The following is a 21503-nucleotide window of genomic DNA, read 5'->3' on the forward strand; positions in this document are numbered from 1 at the left end:
CTATTAACGGACAAAGGGATTTGAATGCTATCCTTTCAATTCTTAACGATTCAATTCTTCTCTTTTGTTACAGGCCATCAAGAAAACAATAAAACAAAATTCAAGGATATTTCAAATACTAGCTAATGCCCTTATTTTTACGTTATATAAAGCTTTTTCTTGACAATTAAAAATTACATTTACATTGCAATAGATTTGGGGTTAGGTGCAGGAAATGGAAGTGGGGTGGGTGGAAAGGGAAAAATATCTGCTCTAAGGATTACACCAGTCTTTGTGTTTTATGTTGCTTCTTAGGGGGTCGTTATTCACCATCCTTCAGTGTGACAGGTACGCTGTTCAATCTGATTTGAACAGAACTTCTAAATAGGCTTTCACAGGTGGTGAAAGGGGGAAAGAAATATTCTGAACCCAGTTTTAGACACAAAAAGTTTACCTTTGGATGCGAAAAATGGCACGAAATGTTTACGATTTTCCTAACGGCGAACTGGTTAATCAAGATCATTGACGTATTCCATTCAATCTTCTTTCCCCTAGGAAAAGCTTACTTTAAGTTTCTTGCAATAAAATGGATTTAAACTAACTCACTCTCCGCTTTGAACTATATTTATGCGTTTATTGAGTTAATATTTTACTCTTCCGACATCATATACCACTTATAGCCATTCGTTGAAACCAAGTAATAACAGCATTGAATTCTTACCTACATATTTGATGTATTGTCGAATACTAAGTAAAGTGTTAGGGAATTTCATTTGAAAAGCATGAAAGCATTCGAACTAGTGAATTTGCAATGTATGATATTATAATTTATTACTGTACACGCAATTAGAAAAGATGGGGTACGTATTTGCTGAGTTATTCAATGCAGTGTTACATATTTGTTATGTTTATACTTTTAATAATCTGCAGGTTGATGAAATAGATGTAAGTATGTAGAATAAAAATAAACTTGAAATATCTATTGTTATTGTTTGTGTGTTATGAATTCTAATACACGTTTCATAAATTTTTCAACAGCTGTGGCCACGCCCGAACAAACCCAAGAACGTCATCAACTTTGTGCATGGATCTTTACCAGATGAAGGACGCATATGGCCCGACCTGACGAAGCAACTGGAGCAACTTCTAGCACGGTACAGAAATCCACTCAACAGAACCGGAAAAGTGGTGGAGTGCTACGGAAGCAGTCCAATTATGCAAGAGGATAAAGTCTGCAAATTTAACGTGGCACCTATTATGGTGGAATGCAGCAAGGATGAGAATTTTGGCTACGACAAGGGTAAACCATGCGTTTTTCTCGAATTCAACAACATCACTGATTGGATACCAGAACCTTACACGGCTAGGGAGTTGGAAAATTACGTCGACGTCTCCAAATTGAATGCAGCCACTTCAAACTTGGTATACTTAGATTGCCAAGGTGATTCTCTTGTAGACCAGGAGAACATGGGTCGCATACAGTACACTCCAGATCGAGGATTTCCAATACAGTTTTTCCCATACCGCAGGCAACCGGAATACATGCCTCCTTTGGTGGGAATACGGTTCACCAATCCAGCCGTAGGAGTAGCTGTTTCCGTCACATGCAAACTGTGGGCGAAGAACATTAATCACACCGATGAAGCTGTACCTAGCGGACAAATATCTTTCAATTTGCTCGTAGACTGAAGATCCTTCAAAGAGAAAGAACACTGAAACTAACAAAGCATTAAAAATGTAAAACCCCAATTCTTTCCATTTTTTGCCCCTCTGCTGAATGTTAAAAAAGTATAAACAAACAAATCCAAAGAACTACAGAAACTAATCAAACGTGGTGAAAGAACTCTGGTGCCAAACACTGAAAGTTCTGCTCAGTTGGTTGAAGCAGGCCTGTTTTATTTTTTCCATGTCCGGTATTTTCGATGTTTACTTGATGTTGATGGCTAATGTGTTGCGAAATCTGACTTTCCGATTGAAAATACATACTCTGGATCTATTGCTTGCTGAAACTATATGCTCCTGAAAGTAATATACTTGCGTGAGATATAAATTACGCTTGCTTGGAAACACCTTCGATTTACTCGTGACTTTAATAGTAACTCACAAGTTAACGTCGTCAATATGACTCCACTCAGAACAGAGTCACGGCAATTTTCCAACAATTCAGATGTGCAGTAGAAACTCTCAGAAAGCAAAGACTTTCACTGTCTCCTTTCCAGGCTCTTTCGTGTCCAAGAGCCAAGAGCTAAACACCTATACATTGAATAAGAGATAAATTCATTTCAGCGTACACGAAATCTGGTGAATTACGAAAAATATATAAAGAAGAAGCACATGAAGAATCTGGTGACCAACAGTGTTTACGTCAATTACTTCCTTTTTTCCCTCATTTTCAGCTAATGACATGATGTCAAGTTTTAATGCCATAATTTTGCTCAGACAGAAGATATGTGTGTTCTTGTAAATAACCCAATATAAATTTTTGTTTAGGTTTTATTTTCTTTATGGTAGTTTATTTAGGTATGAAATATATATTGATAATCTAAATCTGGTTTCTATATTTTAATTTAAAAAGTTAAAAGTATTGTCACAAGTTAGAAAAACTTTCTCTTTCGTTGATGTACAGGATGGCTACAACGGAATAAGTTTGGAAATTCTAAATGGTAATATATGTCAGAAAAGACTAGTCGTTAAATTTCACATTCACTTTTTCAATAAATGCTATGTTAGTATGACTTTTTTGTATTCTTTTTTGTAAGAATATTTAAAGAATTTATTCTACGGACAGTTCACATATAATTTAAAATTTCATTACATACATAATGCTAGAAGCAAAACTATAGAATCCTCAGTGTTGTATATTCAGAAACCCACCCAAATTATAGCTTTTATCAAAACAATTTTATGGAAGTATAGTATTCATATAAGCATGTCTGCAATATGGGATCAAAAAATAAGCATAAAAAAGCAATTTTAAAAATTATTTTAAATAGAAGCTGCCCAACTACAGTAACCCAGAAGACCACATTTTGCAGGACATTGATGTTATTGCAAATGATATGAAAGAACGTTGCTAACATTTAATGCAAATGTGATCATTGATATTAATTATTATCTTTCGTAACGTTTTCGAAATTGCTGTGATTTTTTTAAATTGTATGCACACCATTAACCTCACAATGCTAGTTCCTTTCTTTTGTCATTTATAGTTATTTTCTCTTTCCTTTTTGTTAACTGTCAAGCTTATTTGTAATTTTTCATTACTTTTTGTTAATTATCAAGCTCATTTATTTTTCTTAACTATTAAGCTCATTTATAATTTCTCATTTCCTTTTGTTAACTACCAAGCTCATTAATAACTTCTAATTTGTTTTTGTTAACTATTGAGCTTATTTATAATTTATCATTTCTTTTTGTTAATTATAAAGCTCATTTATAATTTATCATTTCTTTTTGTTAGCTATCAAGCTCATTAATAACTTCTAATTCTTTTTTATTAACTATCGAGCTTATTTGTAATTTCTCATTTCTTTTTGTTAATTATAGAGCTCATTTATAATTTCTCATTTCTTTTTGTCAACTATCAAGCTCATTTATAATTTCTCTTTTTTAATAACTATCAAGCTCATTTATAATTTCTCCTTTTTTAACTATCAAGCTCATTTATAATTTCTCCTTTTTTTAACTATCAATCTCATTTATAATTTCTCCTTTTTTTTAACTATCAAGCTCATTTGCAATTTCTCATTTCTTTTTGTTAACTATCAAGCTCATTTGTAATTTCTCATTTCTTTTTGTTAACTGTCAAGCTCATTTGTAATTTCTCATTTCTTTTTGTTAATTATCAAGCTCATTAATAATTTCTCATTTTTTTCTGTTAACTATCAAGCTCATTTATAATTTCTCCTTTTTTTAACTATCAAGCTCATTTATAATTTCTCCTTTTTTTAACTATCAAGCTCATTTATAATTTCTCCTTTTTTTTAACTATCAAGCTCATTTCTAATTTATCATTTCTTTTTGTTAACTATCAAGCTCATTTGTAATTTATCATTTCTTTTTGTTAACTATGAAGCTCATTTGTAATTTCTCATTTCGTTTTGTTAACTATCAAGCTCATTTGTAATTTCTCATTTCTTTTTGTTAATTATGAAGCTCATTAATAATTTCTCATTTCTTTTTGTTAACTATCAAGCTTTAGTAGTATCGTGAATGGCACACAGACTGACAGACATACACATGGACTGGTCTTACCTAAATATAGCTAAGGATGGAATATTTTCTAGTAACACATGTAATTTTATTTCTTTGAAACGGAAATTTTTTCTTCATATTTTGAAATATTGAACTCGATAACAGTTATCGTGAATGGTCTTGTTGAGTATTTCCAGGGTTTGTTTTAGAGAATTGATCATTATGGAAATTTTAGAACTGCATGAAAAAACTTTAAGGTAGTCCTTTTTTTCCTTTACCAAAAGGCAGATTGTTTCTTCGTATAAAAAAATTCAGTTCGATTCAAAACACTATAAACTTTATGATGCTTGCTTTAAATGCAATAATTACAATATTTATCCCAGTGAAAAATTTAAAATAATGATTACAAGTAACACAAATTGAATATTTAGAGATATTAGCACCAAATACTTATTCCGGTGTTGCTTATATCCTACGTAAATTATTTATTTATTATGTATTTTTATTTCGCCCAAATTATACTTATATATTTTAACGATATATGAGCATATGTAAAATAGCTACAAATTTTTGAAAACTGTATTATCGAATATTTTCATGTACAACTTGCACAAAGAAAGCGACAGTTCTATGTCTCTCGTTCTATTGGACCAGCAGACGTAATTTAACTTACCTTTTTCATGCCTTGAAAGCGTGACATAGGATATGTATTAAATTCATATATAGCACTGGTCTAACATAGGCATTTTAACACAAAATCGGACTTTTCCTGAAATAACATACCGATTATTTTCCCATATTTCGATTCCATGATTCAGGTTATGCACAAATATTAAATTTTGTAAAATTTGATCAAAATCTTTGATGAAAGGAGATGTTTAAAAATTTATCTTGGAGCATTTCTTTTAGTATTCTTCAAGAATAATTAATTCACTTGGCGAAATTGTTAATTTACAGTAACCTTTTTTTTTTCATTGTACACGAGTGGAAAAAAGGTGAATCTTTCATTCTTTCAAAGTGGGTAAGGCCCGTTTGAAGTTATTATCCTTATAACAAATATGCCAAATTTCATAACGCACCAAGATATGAATCCACGTATATCTTTTGAAATTTTATTTAAAATTGTTAAAATTGTTTAAATTGTTTATAACGATGTTCATCTAATTTTTGGCAAGTATGCCTAGAAGTACGTCTACTTTAAAGTGATGGTAAAACTTTTGTAGGTAATAAAGCAGACTTTTTTTTTTTTTGGTTGTTTCGATAAAACGTACTGCAAAATACAAATTTAAAAAATAAATTAGAAAACGTCTGTGAATTTTATTTGGACCGAACCTAAATTTCAAAATGTAGACGAAGGAATCAAGTAAATGTAATAAAAAAAGATGTATTAGTAAATATATGCTAAATTTGAATAAATATTGAGGAACTAAATTTTGCGATTTTTACAAAATTTGGCGCTTTGGCATAATTTGAGTCGTAGAATTGAAATGTTGAAAAAGTGGGTATGTAATTCCAGAAAAAGTCAGATTTTGTGTCAAAATACCTACGTTAGAACACTACTATATATAAATCTAATAGATATCCAACGTCACGCTTTCGAGATCTGAAAAACGCAAGTCGAGTTTCGTGAATCGGCCTAGTGGAACGGAAGATATAGAACTGTCCTACCCCCCTTTTTTGTGCAAGATGTGCCATTACTCTTAATATTTATATTGAATTAACATTTTGTGAAAAATAAAAAAAGTGATAATTTGTATCTTATGTTTGGTTACTTAATTAAATTGGGCACAATTGCATCTTCTATAGAAACATACTCAAGTCTGAGAAGTGTGTCATAAGTACCATGCTTTTATAAACTTACTATGTTAAGCATATTGCCATCGTTTAATGTAATGCATTCAGAAAGTATTGTCTCTGTCTATAAATGTGTTAAAGGTTTGATTTAATTTCCTTTTAATAATTCTATATGAAGGAATTTATTTAAAAAACTCTTCAAAATCATGTTTACTTAAGTCTGTTTGGTTAGTTTTTATTGTTTTCTTGAAATAACCCCTCTCGAAGAAACACGAAAGATTAATGATAATTATTTTTAATAATATTTTAATAATTTCTAACAACACTTTAATTATTTTAATAATTTCTATGACTCAGTTTTCATTTTTTTTATCATTCTTATCGTCTAAATATTTTCCTGGTCTTCTCGAAGTTTGTATTTCAGTTTAAGCTCTCGGTGTAATCTCAACTTTCTACTCTTTATTTCTAATTTATCGCATTGAATTTTTGTTTATTTTTTAAATAATTTTTGTATACACTGTATTTCTGCGTCTGTTTTCCTCCTAACATTTTAATGCTAGTTTCTAGAAATTTTAATAATTTTCGTATGAGTTTTCCAATTTATCTATTATACAAAACACTGCGGACAACAACAACAACAAAAAACAAAAAAAAAAAAAAAAAAAAAAGACACGTCTATATGTTCCATTCTACTGGGCCGATTGACGAAAAGCGCGACTTAGGATATATATTAGATTTATATATAGCTTTTCTTTAACATAGGTATTTTAACAAAAAATCCGACTTTCTGAAATAACATACCAATTTTTTACCATACTTCGATTCTACGACTCAAATTATGCTTGATATTATTTTTTTATTTTTGATTAGAAATTAAAAAATTTATTTGGGCGAATTTTTTTCAGTTTGCGCCAAGAATAATTCACTTGGCAAACTTCTTCATTTCTAGCAACCCATTTTTCTTCATTGTCAACCAGGGGGGGGGAAGTCATCGTTCATAGTTTCAAATAATTTTAATAACGTCCGTAAACCACATTTTCGTTATTATCGCTTGTAATAAATACGCCAAATTTCAAAACGCGTCAAAATAAAAACTCACGTATATGTTACGAAATTTCGAATAAAAAACTCTAATTTTTTGCAAATTTGCTTAGAAATACATCTGCTTTAAGATGACGGTAAATATTTTGCACTTCATAATTCAAAATGGTTTTCGAAAAATGTATGAAAATTATTTAAAATACAAATTTTAAAAATAAATCATAAAATATAGGCGAATTTTATTTGGAACAAGCCTAAATTTCGAAGTATGAAAGGAAGAATCAAATAAGTTGTTAATAAAAAAAGAGTTATTAATAAATATATATCAAGTTCAATTAACACCTAGGAGCTACAATTTTGAAAGCTAATGTTTTAAAACCAACTTGTGCGGCTTTTACAAAACTGGGCAGTTTGGCATAATTTGAGTCGCGAAGTCGAAATATGGAAAAAAATTATTGGCATGCCATTTCAGAAAAAATCCGATTTTGTGTCAAAATACCTGTATTAGAACAATGCTATATATAAATCTTATACATATCCTAAGTCGCGCGTTGGAGATGTGAAAAACGCAAGTTTTGTCAATCGGTCCACTAGAACGGAAGAAAGAGAACTGTCCCATGTTTTTTCGCAATGTACATAGTTTTCTCCTCTGAGGTAGTTTATTGGTAAAATGTATTCCATTGTGATTTCTTTAATTTTTATACGGAGTATTCATTTGAAACATATTTGTGAAGATTCTTGTTGTTGTTCCTATCTTATTCGACATGATCTAATCTGCTGAGCCCAAGAACCTTAAAAAAATCATAAGCAAGAAGAGGACTGATAAAAAGGCCAAACCCATCAATCTGCACAATTCAATGTGTGATCGGGAAAAGCCTGCGCAGAGTTGCATTTGGTGCACATGAGATAGGTTTTGCCGCTGATCAAATGACAGACCCCTGATGTGTCGAATTTCGAGCCTGCTAATAGTGGACTGAATGACTCTATCAGCCTTGACGGCGAGGGCGCCACCTGGAGCCTGCTTATTATACCAGAGGTGAATCGGAGGAATTTTCCGTAACTGCTGATTTGAGATTTCTGTCATGGAACAGATCTCAGAGATGGTCAAAGAATGATTTGAAATCTACACGTCAAAGGTTCCCTCCTTTGCTGAAAGGGAAAAGACTCTTCGTTAAGGTATCTGCCTACGTTCGGAGCACTTTTTTTAAAAAACATAGAATTCTGATGAAATATATATTTATTTAGTCAAAATATGATATCAAATCATGAAAATAGGTAAATTTTTAGGAATATTTTTATAAATTTTTGAAATATATGCAATTTTATGCAAATTTTTAGGAGAATTTAACATTTACGTTAAATGCCGTATATTTTTTCTCACAGCATATATTTCAATTTTTTTTATACTGTATACTACTACAACACTTATCTGTGTTATGAACTAAAATGTATATGATATTTCTAAAATTTACTAAAATATGTGTAATTACATGAAAAAACATAGTTTTTTGTAAAATATTTCTTATCGTTTTATATAGAAATACTTATAAAACAATCAAATTAATAAATATTACTTAGATTGTAGCTTAAAACCTAATAAATAATATAGAAAACATTTTAGTGAAATTTAATAGAGATATCTTTAGAACATTTTGAGTAATTACATTTCTTGTATGTAAAAACACTAGAAAAATTAGTTTTCCAGAAAACGTATTTAAAGATTTCACATTAACAGAAAAACTGTTCTGTTGTATTTACACACTTAAAATTCTCCACATTTGTTCATCACACCCTCCATATCTTTATACTTAAGTAATTTTGATTTCCTATTTGATTTTAATTTTTTTCTGGCTATTTTCGAAATGAGCGACGAATGAATTTTCGAGTTCTTTATTCTTTCGTTATCAATTCCAAAGTAATTTTTAATCATTTCTCGTTCAATTGATATGCTTAAATGTTCAAACACAGGAAGTAATCCAAGATACCCTGAATTAAAAATTAAAACGGCTATATATGCACCCAGCAACATAGTCTTTATACCTAATCGCAATGTTGCCAAACCCAGTTAAAAAAACTGCAATGTTGCCAGTCCCAGTTCAAAGAATTAAGGCAAATAATTATTGCCAGAAACAAAAAAAAAAGTACCCAGAATTAAAATGAAATGTTTTAGCACAATTTTACACACAAACTGTTAAAAAACACGGATAACAACATTGTTTACCTTTAAGTTGAGCCTTTTAAATGGCACTTCCGGTCTTTCTGCTTTCACTTCCAGTGCAGTTAATTGGCTATACCTTCTCTTCTAATTATCACAAACGTAAAAATGAACCAGTTTCGGAATCCTACAAAATTGACCTTTCAAATTGGGCAATAAAAAAAATCTAATTTTTTCGCCGAAATCGTTTTTTTAACGTAGGCAGATACCTTAAGTTACCAATATGTGGCAGGTATTCTCTAACTTAAGAAACATTCCAAACATGTGATTTCACTTTATTTTTTTATTTAAGTTCCAATTCATTATAGCTTTTTATATTGCTCATGGTTTCGGGTTTTCTTAATCTGGTCTTTGTTCGTCCCCTTCTCCTTCATTTCTCAGATATTCCTCTTGAAAACTGGGGTCAATTCATGTGAGGTGTTCCTGAGGTATCCGCCGAAAATATCGCTTAGAAAACAACGCAAGGCGAAAACTTCGTGGTAGAAAACATCGTGGGAGAAAAGAAAGCAAAGAGAAAGAAAGCATCGCAGTTCTAAAAGATCGTGGGAGAAAATAAAGCTGTTTAGAAACTTCGCAGTTTAAAAACATCGTGGTAAAATTAAAGTACCTATAAATCATGGCATGACGTTAACCTCGTGCACATGCTTTTCTAAATTTTAAAAGTTGTAAATGCATGTTCGTATAATGATTTGGGTGCGCAAGAAGAAAAGAGGGATTCTTTTACTTCTATATTTCGTATTTTTAAAAGAACTAATAAATTTTTGCTGAAAAATAAGAAGAAAACTTAAGCATTTAAAAATTGACAATGAGTAAAAAATTAATGCAACATATATAATTTAGTAGAATTTTAAATTTACGTAGTTAATTAACAAAGGCCATTCATAAATTAACCTTATTTATAACGTTTTACTGATCATATTTTTATAAAAAAAATTCAGTTTAAAATTGCTTAGAAAAAGGAAGATAAATAACTGCATAAAGTTACCTCTATAAACATTCCTTACTTAATGATCAAATTATTTTTTTTTCACATTTGTTAATCTGGTATTGTTTTAGTGAAAATATATATTGTTTTGTTTCCGTTTATTCTTAAAGTGTCTAACATTTTATTGTACAGTTGTAACCGTTCCAGAGGCTTTACAAGGTAACCGATTCGGACACGTCGCCCTCTGCGCAACCTGGCAATATGTTACTATCAGATATTGGCTCCGTATGCTCCAACTATCACAATATTAACATTAATATGTTTGTTCTTATTGGAACGTACGTTTCTTTTAAGGAAATAATTTTGTTATAGTTACTAATAGTTTACCCAAGGCTAATTTTCATTTGTCGTGTTCGCGCTGTAACTTCGTCCTTCGGGGGATGAAATTGTAATTTTCTTCTCTCGATTTTTGGAGGGTAAAATTAGGTATAGAAGTGGGGAACACGAGGAAATACGGTGTGTGCTTAACTCTTTCGCATCGAAGTCGCCCGTAACGCCCGTTCATTCAGGCAACGGCAAACCGCCCCAACGCCTCGTTTATTTTCCACCTAGTGCTTTCCCCCTCCACGTTAGTGTATGGCTCATTGGTTTCGCGAGTTGTTAAGAGATATGTCAATCATTCTTTTGAAGCAACTAAAGGAGACATACGGAAAGCTATTAACGTTCGCAAGTGCAATCCGGCTCTAAGGTGAAACTGCACACAATGGATGAAACCGCTGAAAAACCCCCAAGAGAGAAACAGTCATTTCACTTAAGTAGGTGATTGTTAAAGCTGTAGCTATCTACCATGCAGGGGGAAAGGAAAACTATTCCAAGACAAATTCGTAAACACGGGCGTTTTCGATGTTTGATGAAAACAGATTTGGTCGTCTCTCGATGCGAAAGAGTTAATGCTACTATTTTTTATTTCTTCCCTAGTTTGAATTATTTCACGAATATTATATTTTATGATTTCGTTAAGAAAATATTTATCGTTTTCGCTTTTTGAATTTGTTTTTTCTCTACTGCATCTATGATTTTGATCGCTTCAGAAAGAGTTCGCTCACATAGAACAATATTATCATAATAGAAAACTCATAACTGGTTCTCCTATATACCTAATAAAAAATCTGCTAATGATTAATCACTTTCTCTTTTGTCATATTTATATTCGAAAAAAAAAGCTACAGATCCATAAATTAAAATAATATATTTTAGATTTTGAAGAGTTTACTGCATATTGTATTATATCCTATTAATACGGAAAAGTTACTGTAAACATCTCTAAAGCAATGATATATGAATGGAGTATATTATGATGTACAGCTTTATGTTATAACACCTGCTTTGCTCAAAATGATGAGACATTAACTGTAACTGTAGGCATGAAAAGTGACTATTCTTTTATAGTATTTGTTCACTTGAATATTTACTAAAAGAGCATTTTGTAAAAATTCAATTTTATTGCACTAAGATTTTAGTGAATTGTATAGTATATAAATCCTACTTCGGTTCCATTTCATTCGTAACTGGAATCAAGTAGTTACATTTTTGAAAGTATATCGTTAATGGCCGTTTATAATTAGAGGTCAGTACTGAAAATGTTTCCAAAAATGTGACGACTAGATGCTCTTTCATGTACAGTTTTATATATTCCATTCTACTGGGCCGTTTGACGAAATTCAACTTGCGATTTTCATGTCTCGAAAGCGCGACTTAAAATATATATTAGATGTATATGTAGCATTATTCTAATTGAGGTATTTCGACACAAAATCGGACTTTTTCTGAAATGACATGCCAAATGTTTTCGATATTTCGATTCTACGACTCAAATTACGCCTAAATATAAAATTGCGTAAAATTCGGAGCAATATTTACGGAGAAATTCAAAAATTTATCGTCGAGCATTTGTTTTCAGTTTGCTCAAAGAATAATTCACTTGGCGAACTTCTTAATTTATAGCAACCTATTTTCTTTTCCCTCGAGAGGAAAAAAAGTCATTTTAACAAAGTTCATAAACCACATTTGGCGTTATTGTCGTTTATAACATATATGCCAAATTTCAAAACTCGCCAACATGTAAATTGATGTATATCTTAGAAAAATGTGTATAAAAAACTCTAATTTTTTGCAGATATGCCTAGAAATAAATCTACTTTATGGTGATGTTAAACATTATACATTTTTTCACAGGTTATAATACAAAAATGTTTTCGAAATTTTTTTTTAAATAAATTATAAAAAATGTGCGAATTATATTTGAATAAAGCCTAAATTCCTAATTCTGGAAGAAGCAATCAAGTAAGTTTAAAAAAAAACATGTTAATAAATATATATCAAACCCAATTAACATTGAAGAGCTAAATTTTTGAGAGCTAACTGTTTTAAAAACCACTCGTGCCATTTTTACAAAACTTGGCAGTTTGGCATAATTTGAAGCGTAAAATCGAAATATGGGAAAAAAATTGACATGCCATTTCAGAAAAAGACCAATTTTTGACAAAATACCCATATTAGAACAATGCTGTATATAAATCTAATACATATCTTAAGTAGCGTTTTCGAGACATGAAAAATACAAGTAGAGTGGGAGATATAGAACTGTCTCTTTTTTTGTGCGCAGTGTACCTAAATAATGGGCGTTCTGTTGACAGTAACTGAATGCTTATTCTTTGTATGATGTTGTTATAAAATGCAAAAGTGATACTGTTACGCACTGTTCTAATTGATCCAATAACAAAAGCAATTGCTTATTTTTGTTTATCTATCTATATCATGATATGTGTGTTAATTGCTATAGAGAGCAATGTTAGGTACTTGCTAAAAAGATAATTTTTCCCACGTGACTATAATATATGCGTATAAAGATGTCGACAAGTACATGCACTTAAAAAATATGAAATGTTGATTTAAATGTCATTGTTGTTAAAAATACAGAGGGAAAATTTAATCTTATTGAAAACTGTTAATTACAAAAATAGTAAATTAGAATCAACAATAACAAAAATGGAATTTTAAATTTTATTTAGTAAAAACATAATTTTTCATAAACTTTTTCATTACGGATATAGTATCTTCTGTACTATGAATACACATTTGTACAGGATATTAAAATAATATTACGGCATATAGCATAATAATATAAATCCAGTACAAAATCCAACCCTTAGCAATTAGGAGAGAATTTAAATTTTTATGACCAAAAAAAAAAGTGTTTTCAGTAGTACTTTGAGTATTTTCGATATATTTTAATAAAACATGCGAAAAATGATACTAAAACATAGTTTAGCCCAATCATACACGTTCAGTACAAAATCCAACACAAAATAACTCGTACGAAATTTCACAAAATACATGATATTTGATAATAGATGCGTTCAGCTTGTTTGCTTTCTTATTTAGAATAGAAGGTTTTTCTTTGCTTGTTTTAAATTCTTTTCAATTAGAAGAGTATTATTTTCCTAGAATTTTATTAAATAATTAGCATTTTATAGGTAAGCAACACCGCAATTATGCGGCAAATTTAGATTACAGCTGCTTTCTAAAATATTTAAACGAAAAAATATATGTGTTGTACAGTCATTAGGTTACTTAGAAGCAGATCTGAAAAATAAGCAATGCTCTCGCCGGGACACGAACCTGGACTTCTCGAATACTCTCCGAGTGGGCTATCGTTACACCACAAAGCCATGCAGAAATATGGCGCCCGAACTAAAAGGTGGTCGATGATGATTCTTCACCACCAGGATTTGGCGATTGGTGCCTCTAATCTCCAGTCGTCCTAAAGGGCGAAATATGTAAAGGTATTTTCTCCCCCCCCCATCTGCATGCCTTTGTGGTGTAACTATAGCACATTCGGTGTGTATTCGAGAGTGGTGTGGTGTATTTAATTATGGCAAAGCACACTAGGGCTATCTGCCTAAGGGGAGGGATGCCTTTCGTGGAGGACTTTCTAAGGGAAACTGGCTCGTATACACGTTACACATGGGGAAAACCACGAAAACGCCCATGCAGCCAGCCTGTTCGCGAGATTCGAACCTCGGACCGAACTACCAGTGTTCAACGACTTTACCGCTCGGCCGCTGGTGGGCCGTGTATTCGAGAGGTCCAGGTTCGATTGTCGGCTAGGGCATTTCACATTTTTAACATATCCTGCTTCAAAGCAACCTAAAATATAAATTAATATATAAAAAGCATTATCTTAATGTGTAAAGAATGTTACACAAAACTATTATCAGATTCATATTCATGCTATATGAGTGATGGTTTCAGGAAAACTTTTTAAATACCTTTAATTCGTAATTTAGCAGATAATTTTAAACAAATAATAGAATGGCGAGTCAAATGAAAGTGAGCCAATGCGAATATATGACAAACAGAGTACTTTATTTAAAGGTAGTCTCCATGAACATTGAGACATTTATCCCATTGAAAAATGAACCGCGTGATCCCTGTCTCATAAAACTCCTTGGGGTGTCGATTCAAAAAGTCTGTAACCGACTCCTTCACGGCGTCGTCCGACACGAATCTGGTACCCTTGAGATGTTTTTTCAGTTTCCAGAAAATGTGAAAGTCGCATGGCGACAAATCTGGGCTGTATGGAGGATGTTGCAGCGTGTCCCACTTGAACTTTGCCAGTTGTGTCTTAACCACATCAGCGACGTGGGGACGAGAATTGTCGTGTAGCAAGATCACACCATTCGTCAATCTTCCAGGTCGTTTGTTCTTGATTGCGACACGCAGCCGATCCAGCGTTGCACAATATCGCGAACTATTGATAGTCTCTCCACGTTTAGCAAATTCAATCAGTAATGGCCCCTGACGATCGAGAAAAAAGTCAATAGCACCTTTCCCGAGGAAATGACAGCCTTTGCTTTCTTCGGGGGTGGTGAATTCAAATGTTTCCACTGTAAGCTTTGCCGGCGTGTTTCTGGTTCGTAGTGGTGGCACCATGATTCGTCTCCGGTCACAATTGCTGACAAGAAGTCGTCACCCTCATTGTGATACCTAATGAGATGAGTCAAAGCAGCGCCGAACCTCTCCGTCTTCTGGAGGTCGTTCAAAATCTTGGGCATCCATTGAGCACACAAAAGCCGATAACCGAGATGATCATGAATTATGGTGTGAACCGAACCGTGACTGATGTTCACACACTCTGCCAGTTCATCGATGCTTATCCTCCGTTCTTGTCTAATCAGCTCATCAACCTGTGCAATTGTGTCGGAGGTGATTGCAAGGGGGCTTTGGCCCGGTCTTGGATTGTCTTTGCAACTTTGACGTCCTTCTCTGAACCGTTTGCTCCAACGCTTCACAGTGGCCAATGTGATGCAATGTTCACCGTACACAGCAGTCATACGGCGACGAATTTCATGTTGGGAAACACCTTCATCTGTCAAAAACCTGACCACACCACGCTGTTCCTCTTTTGGAGCGTCCATTATGTCACGCTACCGTCTTCAACCCAGTGTAAGAGCGCCTTAAAGAACTTTAACCTCACACTTTCGCGCCTTTTTCGTAAATGAAGGCTGTCTCTGTGCTACGCGCATGCGCCGCAGATGATGGACCGAACCATTCTTGCTGAGGAGGGGTTGGCTCACTTTCATTTGACTCGCCCTTATATTATTTGTATTGTTTAACACTTGGTAAAAGATAAAAGATATTGCATAAATTAAAGATGTTAAATGTTTAATACTGTAAAAATATTGTAACAAATGACAGAAATTAACAAAATTTAAAACACAAGTAAGCGAAATTAAAGAATATTTGCAAATTTAATTCTAATTTAATGCTGAATAAGTGAACACTATTAATTTTAATTGCAAATTATGTAAAGTATATATATATATGTACTTTACAAGGAAGATAAAAAAAATTTATCTGATATTTCTCGGTGTGATAGAATAAATATATCCGTATATTAGTATCTAAAATATATGTTGTTAAAAACAATATTTTGTGCATATTTCACCAATATATTGAGTTAGCCAACTGAAGTGAATAATATAAAATGATTAGTGAAATTACCTAAAAATAGTATATGTACTACTATAAGCAGCAATTAATTATGAATTCAAAAATGAAATCTGCTTGTCATTCATCATGTGAAATAGTAAACAACTAGCCTACATCCCAAAATAATTTTATACATTATACCAAAAACTGCAAGCTTGTTAACACCTTAGTAGGCATTAATAAATTAATAAATTTCATACTGAAAATATTCCATTTATTCGATTTTTTCCTTCTGATAGTAAAGCTATCGATAATTTAATCTTTTTTAAACGCACACTTTTATTTAAATAAATTAAAAAAAGAAACTCACAGTGTAATTTGTATAGATATTTAGCAAATATTTAGCGAGTAAGCATTATTTTTACAATTATTTTTAGTTCTGATTAGGCTTAGCGAGATTTTTTAATCTAATGGATCCAAATTTCTAAAACGCTGGATGTTTATTTTTTATTCAAAAATAGCGGATGAGTGAGATTTAGGCAAAATAAACTGTAACAGCTTATTTTTTAAAATACATTTAAGAAATCGTGTATCAAAAAGAGTTCAGAGTACATAAGCAACATAAAGAACGCAAACGGAATATATGAAAGAAGTTATTTTAACATTGTTTATATTCAGAAATTACTGCATACGTGTGTTTTTCTTGTTTGTAGCTTTGCTAATTGGCCCTGGCTGTTTTGACAGAAGGCCAGCAGGTATCGTACTATCGTAGCATTGAAGAATTTGATGCCGAGTACGTTTAAAATAAAGAAACATTATTCACATGATATTAGAAGCGAAGAATTCATAAATTAAACTTCCATTTGAGTTGCCCTGATACGTTTTTAAAAAATAGTAATGCCATTTTTTACTTGAAATAGATGAAAAAATATAACTCATTATGAATTTGAGCTTTAAAGATATAATGATTTAACGTATACTGAACTGAGTAAAATAACAAAAATAAGCCGAAAATTTATGTACAAATATATGATTTCGATCAAAATAAACCGGTGATATAAACGTCTTACATATTTATAAATTCCGTTTTGAATATTTATTCAAATTTCGAATATTTAAGTCATTTTTGATGACCGAATATGAAATGCGCTATGTGCAAGTTTCATGAGAGGAAACACTATCACAAACGGCGCATAAAATAACAATGTACAAACTGCAAAGCTTTACCTAAAGAATATATTTGCTATTTTGTCAGAATTCAAGTAAAAGCTTTTCGTTTATCTAACTCAAACGTGTGTTCACTTCAAATTTTGTATAAATTATTTACTGTGTTAATCTTTATGTAGTGTTATAAATGCATGTTATAAGTATAAATTAGTACAGTAGAGAGTTTATGGTGTACAAAGTTATAAAAAGAATGTTAAGCACTGTGGGAAAATCTGTGCAATTAAAACTGATGTGATTAAAGAGCCCTCGAAATTAATTATACTTCGATGATAATTATTTTAGTCAAGTTTCTCAGGTAACAGAAACAAGATCAAAATCGAAAGCGTCAAAATCATATTATATCTTCAAAACTAAAAAATGGTTAATTTAATTTATAACGGCTACAGCTTTCTCAAACAAACTATGTAATAATTTCAACACAAAACTATTCCCTTTCATTTTTGGTGAAATATTGCTTTAAATAACCATTTAACCACTTGCGCTACGGCTAAACTTCACGGTTGCAGTGCCGTGCGCTACAATATAACAAACGGTAAAGTGTCTCATTTACGCCGCTCCGCGTCTGAGAGTGCAATGCAGAACTGTAACTCAAGAAATAAACAAGTCTCATTTACGCCGCTCCGCGTCTGCGGGTGCAATCCAGAGCTGTAACTCGAGAAATAAACAATCTCGTTGTTAGGCGACGTGTACACCACGTTATTTGCATTCTTGCGATAAATGCCTATCGACGTTGGTGTTCACGTCGCTCGCGGTTTGAGACAAAAGCATTTCGACGTGCGTGGCACGTCTTTTTAGCGCAAGTGGTTAAATTTCAATCCACATAATTGCATCTCTTGTCGTCCAAAAATTGTGAGGAAAATATAAAATCTCTTGTTTGAAATGCACATTAATATTTAAATAATGAAATACATATAATAATATATTAAAAAACTTTAAAAATATAGTACATTAATATTTAATAATATAACTAAAATTTTTTTAATAAAATATGTAACATATTTAATCTAAAGATATGACGTATAATGAACCACGCAAATTACTGTTTTAAAATTTCACCAAATATTATTCAATGTAAATTTTGATTATTTTTAACATAAATTTCTCGATTATAGTTTAAACAGCGCAAGAAGTGAAAATTATTCAATTTAAATGTTAAATTAACTTGAAATTTTCTTTATACTCCGCTAATCAATTAAATACTAACTTGCATCCATGCTAAAGATTATATATATATATATATATATATATATATATATATATATATCATGAGTAAAGTTTTGAAGATATCATTACCTGACTTTTACTAATGTTTGTAAAATCATTAAGATTGTATAGATAACAAATATAAGCCATCCTTATTACTATAACGGACATCAGTGATTTATCATTTCCGATTAAACTGGGAAATAAAATACGAATTGGTTGATTAGCCAAAATAATCTTACATCTAAACTTGAAATTCGAAATTTTAATTCTAAGTCTAAACTTACATGCACGCTTTAAATTTGTAACGCTTTATGCTATAACACACTGTATGAATTCTTATATGTTATTATCGCACAAATAATAAAAGCTTCTTTTTTTTTTTTTTTTCGTTTTACATGAAAAATTATTCTTTTTTTTTCTTTGCATCTCTGTCCTTATAAACAATAGCTGGTATTTCATAAATAACTGCAGAAAGGTTTATACACTATATGACCGCTCATATTAATTTGAGATGTTGTAATGACATTGCACATATTTTCCCAACAATCTGATACTTACTCGTTGTTTTTAACGACCAAAATGAAGTTGTAGTCCATGTTGTACAGATACGTTTTCGATGGTTGTAAAGTCTAGAATACTAAAGCCACCGTTCAGCTGGTTACAGACTTCTGCTTATTATATAAACTATCTGTATAGTTAAGAAAGAATCGTATTTTATCAAAACTATTGTTATAGTCATTATATATTAATGTAAATACCAGCACTGCATTCGTGTGTTTTACAACAGATGTATTTTTGTTGCGGTTTCTGACTTTGAAATTTTGAATTAGAAGGGACAAAATGGCCGTTAGATTTGTAAAGCTTTTTGACACTTGAGACAAAAATGTGGGCATACTATTTTGCTTCGCCCCCCCCCAAAAAAAAGATATTCTTCAAAGATTTTGCTTCTTTAAAATTCCTATGAAGAGAATTTCGATTCTAATTTTTCATTTATTTATAGTGTAAAGATAACACATAATCATACAACTATACTGGTATGATTATTATGCTATATAATATAATAATCATACATATATAATATAATAATCATGCTATATAATATAATAATCATACAACTAAACTGGGAATGAGTTATATTTGTAAGTCGAGTATCAAACAACTTGTAAAACAAAATTAAATTATTATGAATACGAATCAGAATTACTTAAATTCGCAAGTTTTAAATTCGTAAGTATTAAGTTACGAATTATCTAAATTATTCAGAATTATTTAAATTCGTAATTTATTTACATTCGTAAGTTACATTTGCAAGTCGTGTATCATACAGTTTGTAAAACAAAATTAAATTATTCTGAATACGAATCAGAATTATTTAAATTCTGATTCTGAATATTATTTAGAAGCCACTTAATGAGGTCTTTGTTTCCGATCTTTCATGCTTACTTTACGATTTAAAATTATTATGCGATTAGTAACTGTTTACATTTAATATAACTGAATCAAATTTTAACTAATCTTCCACATATTAAGAGCAAAACTATAATGATTTATAAAGAAAAATATACGTTTTCAAAACTGTTTTTATCAAAATTTAGAAACACATGTGTCTAATTAAAAGCATTATTTAAATACAAAATATGATTATTTAATATAAAAACTTATTAAAACTAAACTCAGTGGCGCAAACAGCCCTAATGGGACAAGGCCTGCAGTGCCCTAAAATCTGCTTTTTTGACCTTGGGCCCCGGGATGCTTAAGCATATGCCCTGAACAAGTGGAAAAGCGTAATAAAATATGATTATTTAAGTTAAAAGCTTATTAAATACAAAGTATGATTATTTAAGTTAAAAGCTTATTAAATACAAAGTGTGCTTATTTAAGTTAAAAGCTTATTAAATACAAAGTATGACTATTTAAGTTAAAAGCTTATTAAATACAAAATATGATTATTTAAGTTAAAATCTTATTAAATACAAAATATGATTATTTAAGTTAAAAGCTTATTACCAGGATTTATTTTAGTCGCCTAAATACATTTATTCAGTATTGTTCACATGTCTGGTGAGTCAAAAAGCTAAATTATCGGCTGTGGTATTTCGTATGCCTCTAGAACCCGCTCGTTGAGCTAAGCTTTCTGTCGTTCTATGTTAATAAGTTGATCTTTACAAAAAATAAAATTGAACTTCACAATAGTTTGTCTTACTTGCACTTTTAAAACATCTCTGGTATTAATTTAAAGTTTACTTAGAACAGATCCAAATTAACTATAAGTTAATTATCTTATCAAGCCAAGTTCATTTCTTATGCACTCAAGTACATTTCATCGCTCCATTCTCACACCGAAAGTTTGAGATCTATGCCACCACTGCCATATCTACTGAATTCGGGAAGAGGGATTTGTGACATCTTGACAGACACAAATGATTTATTCAATACTAAAATTACAGTCAAGATGTGTCAAATGTAAACATCGAAGAATAAATGCTAAAGCAACGAGTCAATTCCGTTGTGGTTAGATTCCTTATAAGCATTTCACATCCGTAAAATATTTCGGTTGTGGTTAATAACCTTAATTCAAATTCCTCTTTTTTTACCTTAATTCAAATCCCCCAGTTTTTTAATAATTTATTTGTTGGCTACTTTTCATTCACTTGCCCGCCAACAGATGGCGCCAGTGTCTTCGTTTTTCTGATTTAGCTAGAACATTCTCGAATTTCTCTTTATTATCCTCACGTGAAGACATTTCTTTTCTGAAAAAGCAGGTTCCAACTGACCTTCGAAATTATAAACCTGCATTATTTTACGCAAGCTATGTTCGCTTTTAGTAGATTTTTGTTACTTTAGCATATAAGGAAAATTTTAAAGCATTTCATTAAAAAAAATATGAATTTCTTACCTATTACAGCAATATGGAGATCTTTACATGAA

The 21503-nt window shown here is 31.3% G+C and overlaps 1 protein-coding gene across 2 annotated transcripts in view; it reads left to right on the forward strand.

Annotated features, from left to right (window-relative positions):
- The window catches only part of LOC118189362 (sodium/potassium-transporting ATPase subunit beta-like), a 508361-nt gene extending 487594 nt beyond the window's left edge, over positions 1-20767 (forward strand). For both annotated transcript variants that reach the window (XM_085822815.1, XM_085822816.1), the window contains exon 4: positions 1018-20767. In XM_085822815.1, the coding sequence (XP_085678941.1) occupies positions 1018-1668 (651 nt within the window). In that variant the 3' untranslated portion in view covers positions 1669-20767. The remainder of the gene's footprint in view (positions 1-1017) is intronic.
- Positions 20768-21503: the final 736 nt, after the last annotated feature.

Source organism: Stegodyphus dumicola, chromosome 8, assembly GCF_044657685.1.
Source record: "Stegodyphus dumicola isolate Sdum_Otavi_A_Nest chromosome 8, ASM4465768v1".
NCBI lineage: Eukaryota > Metazoa > Arthropoda > Arachnida > Araneae > Eresidae > Stegodyphus > Stegodyphus dumicola.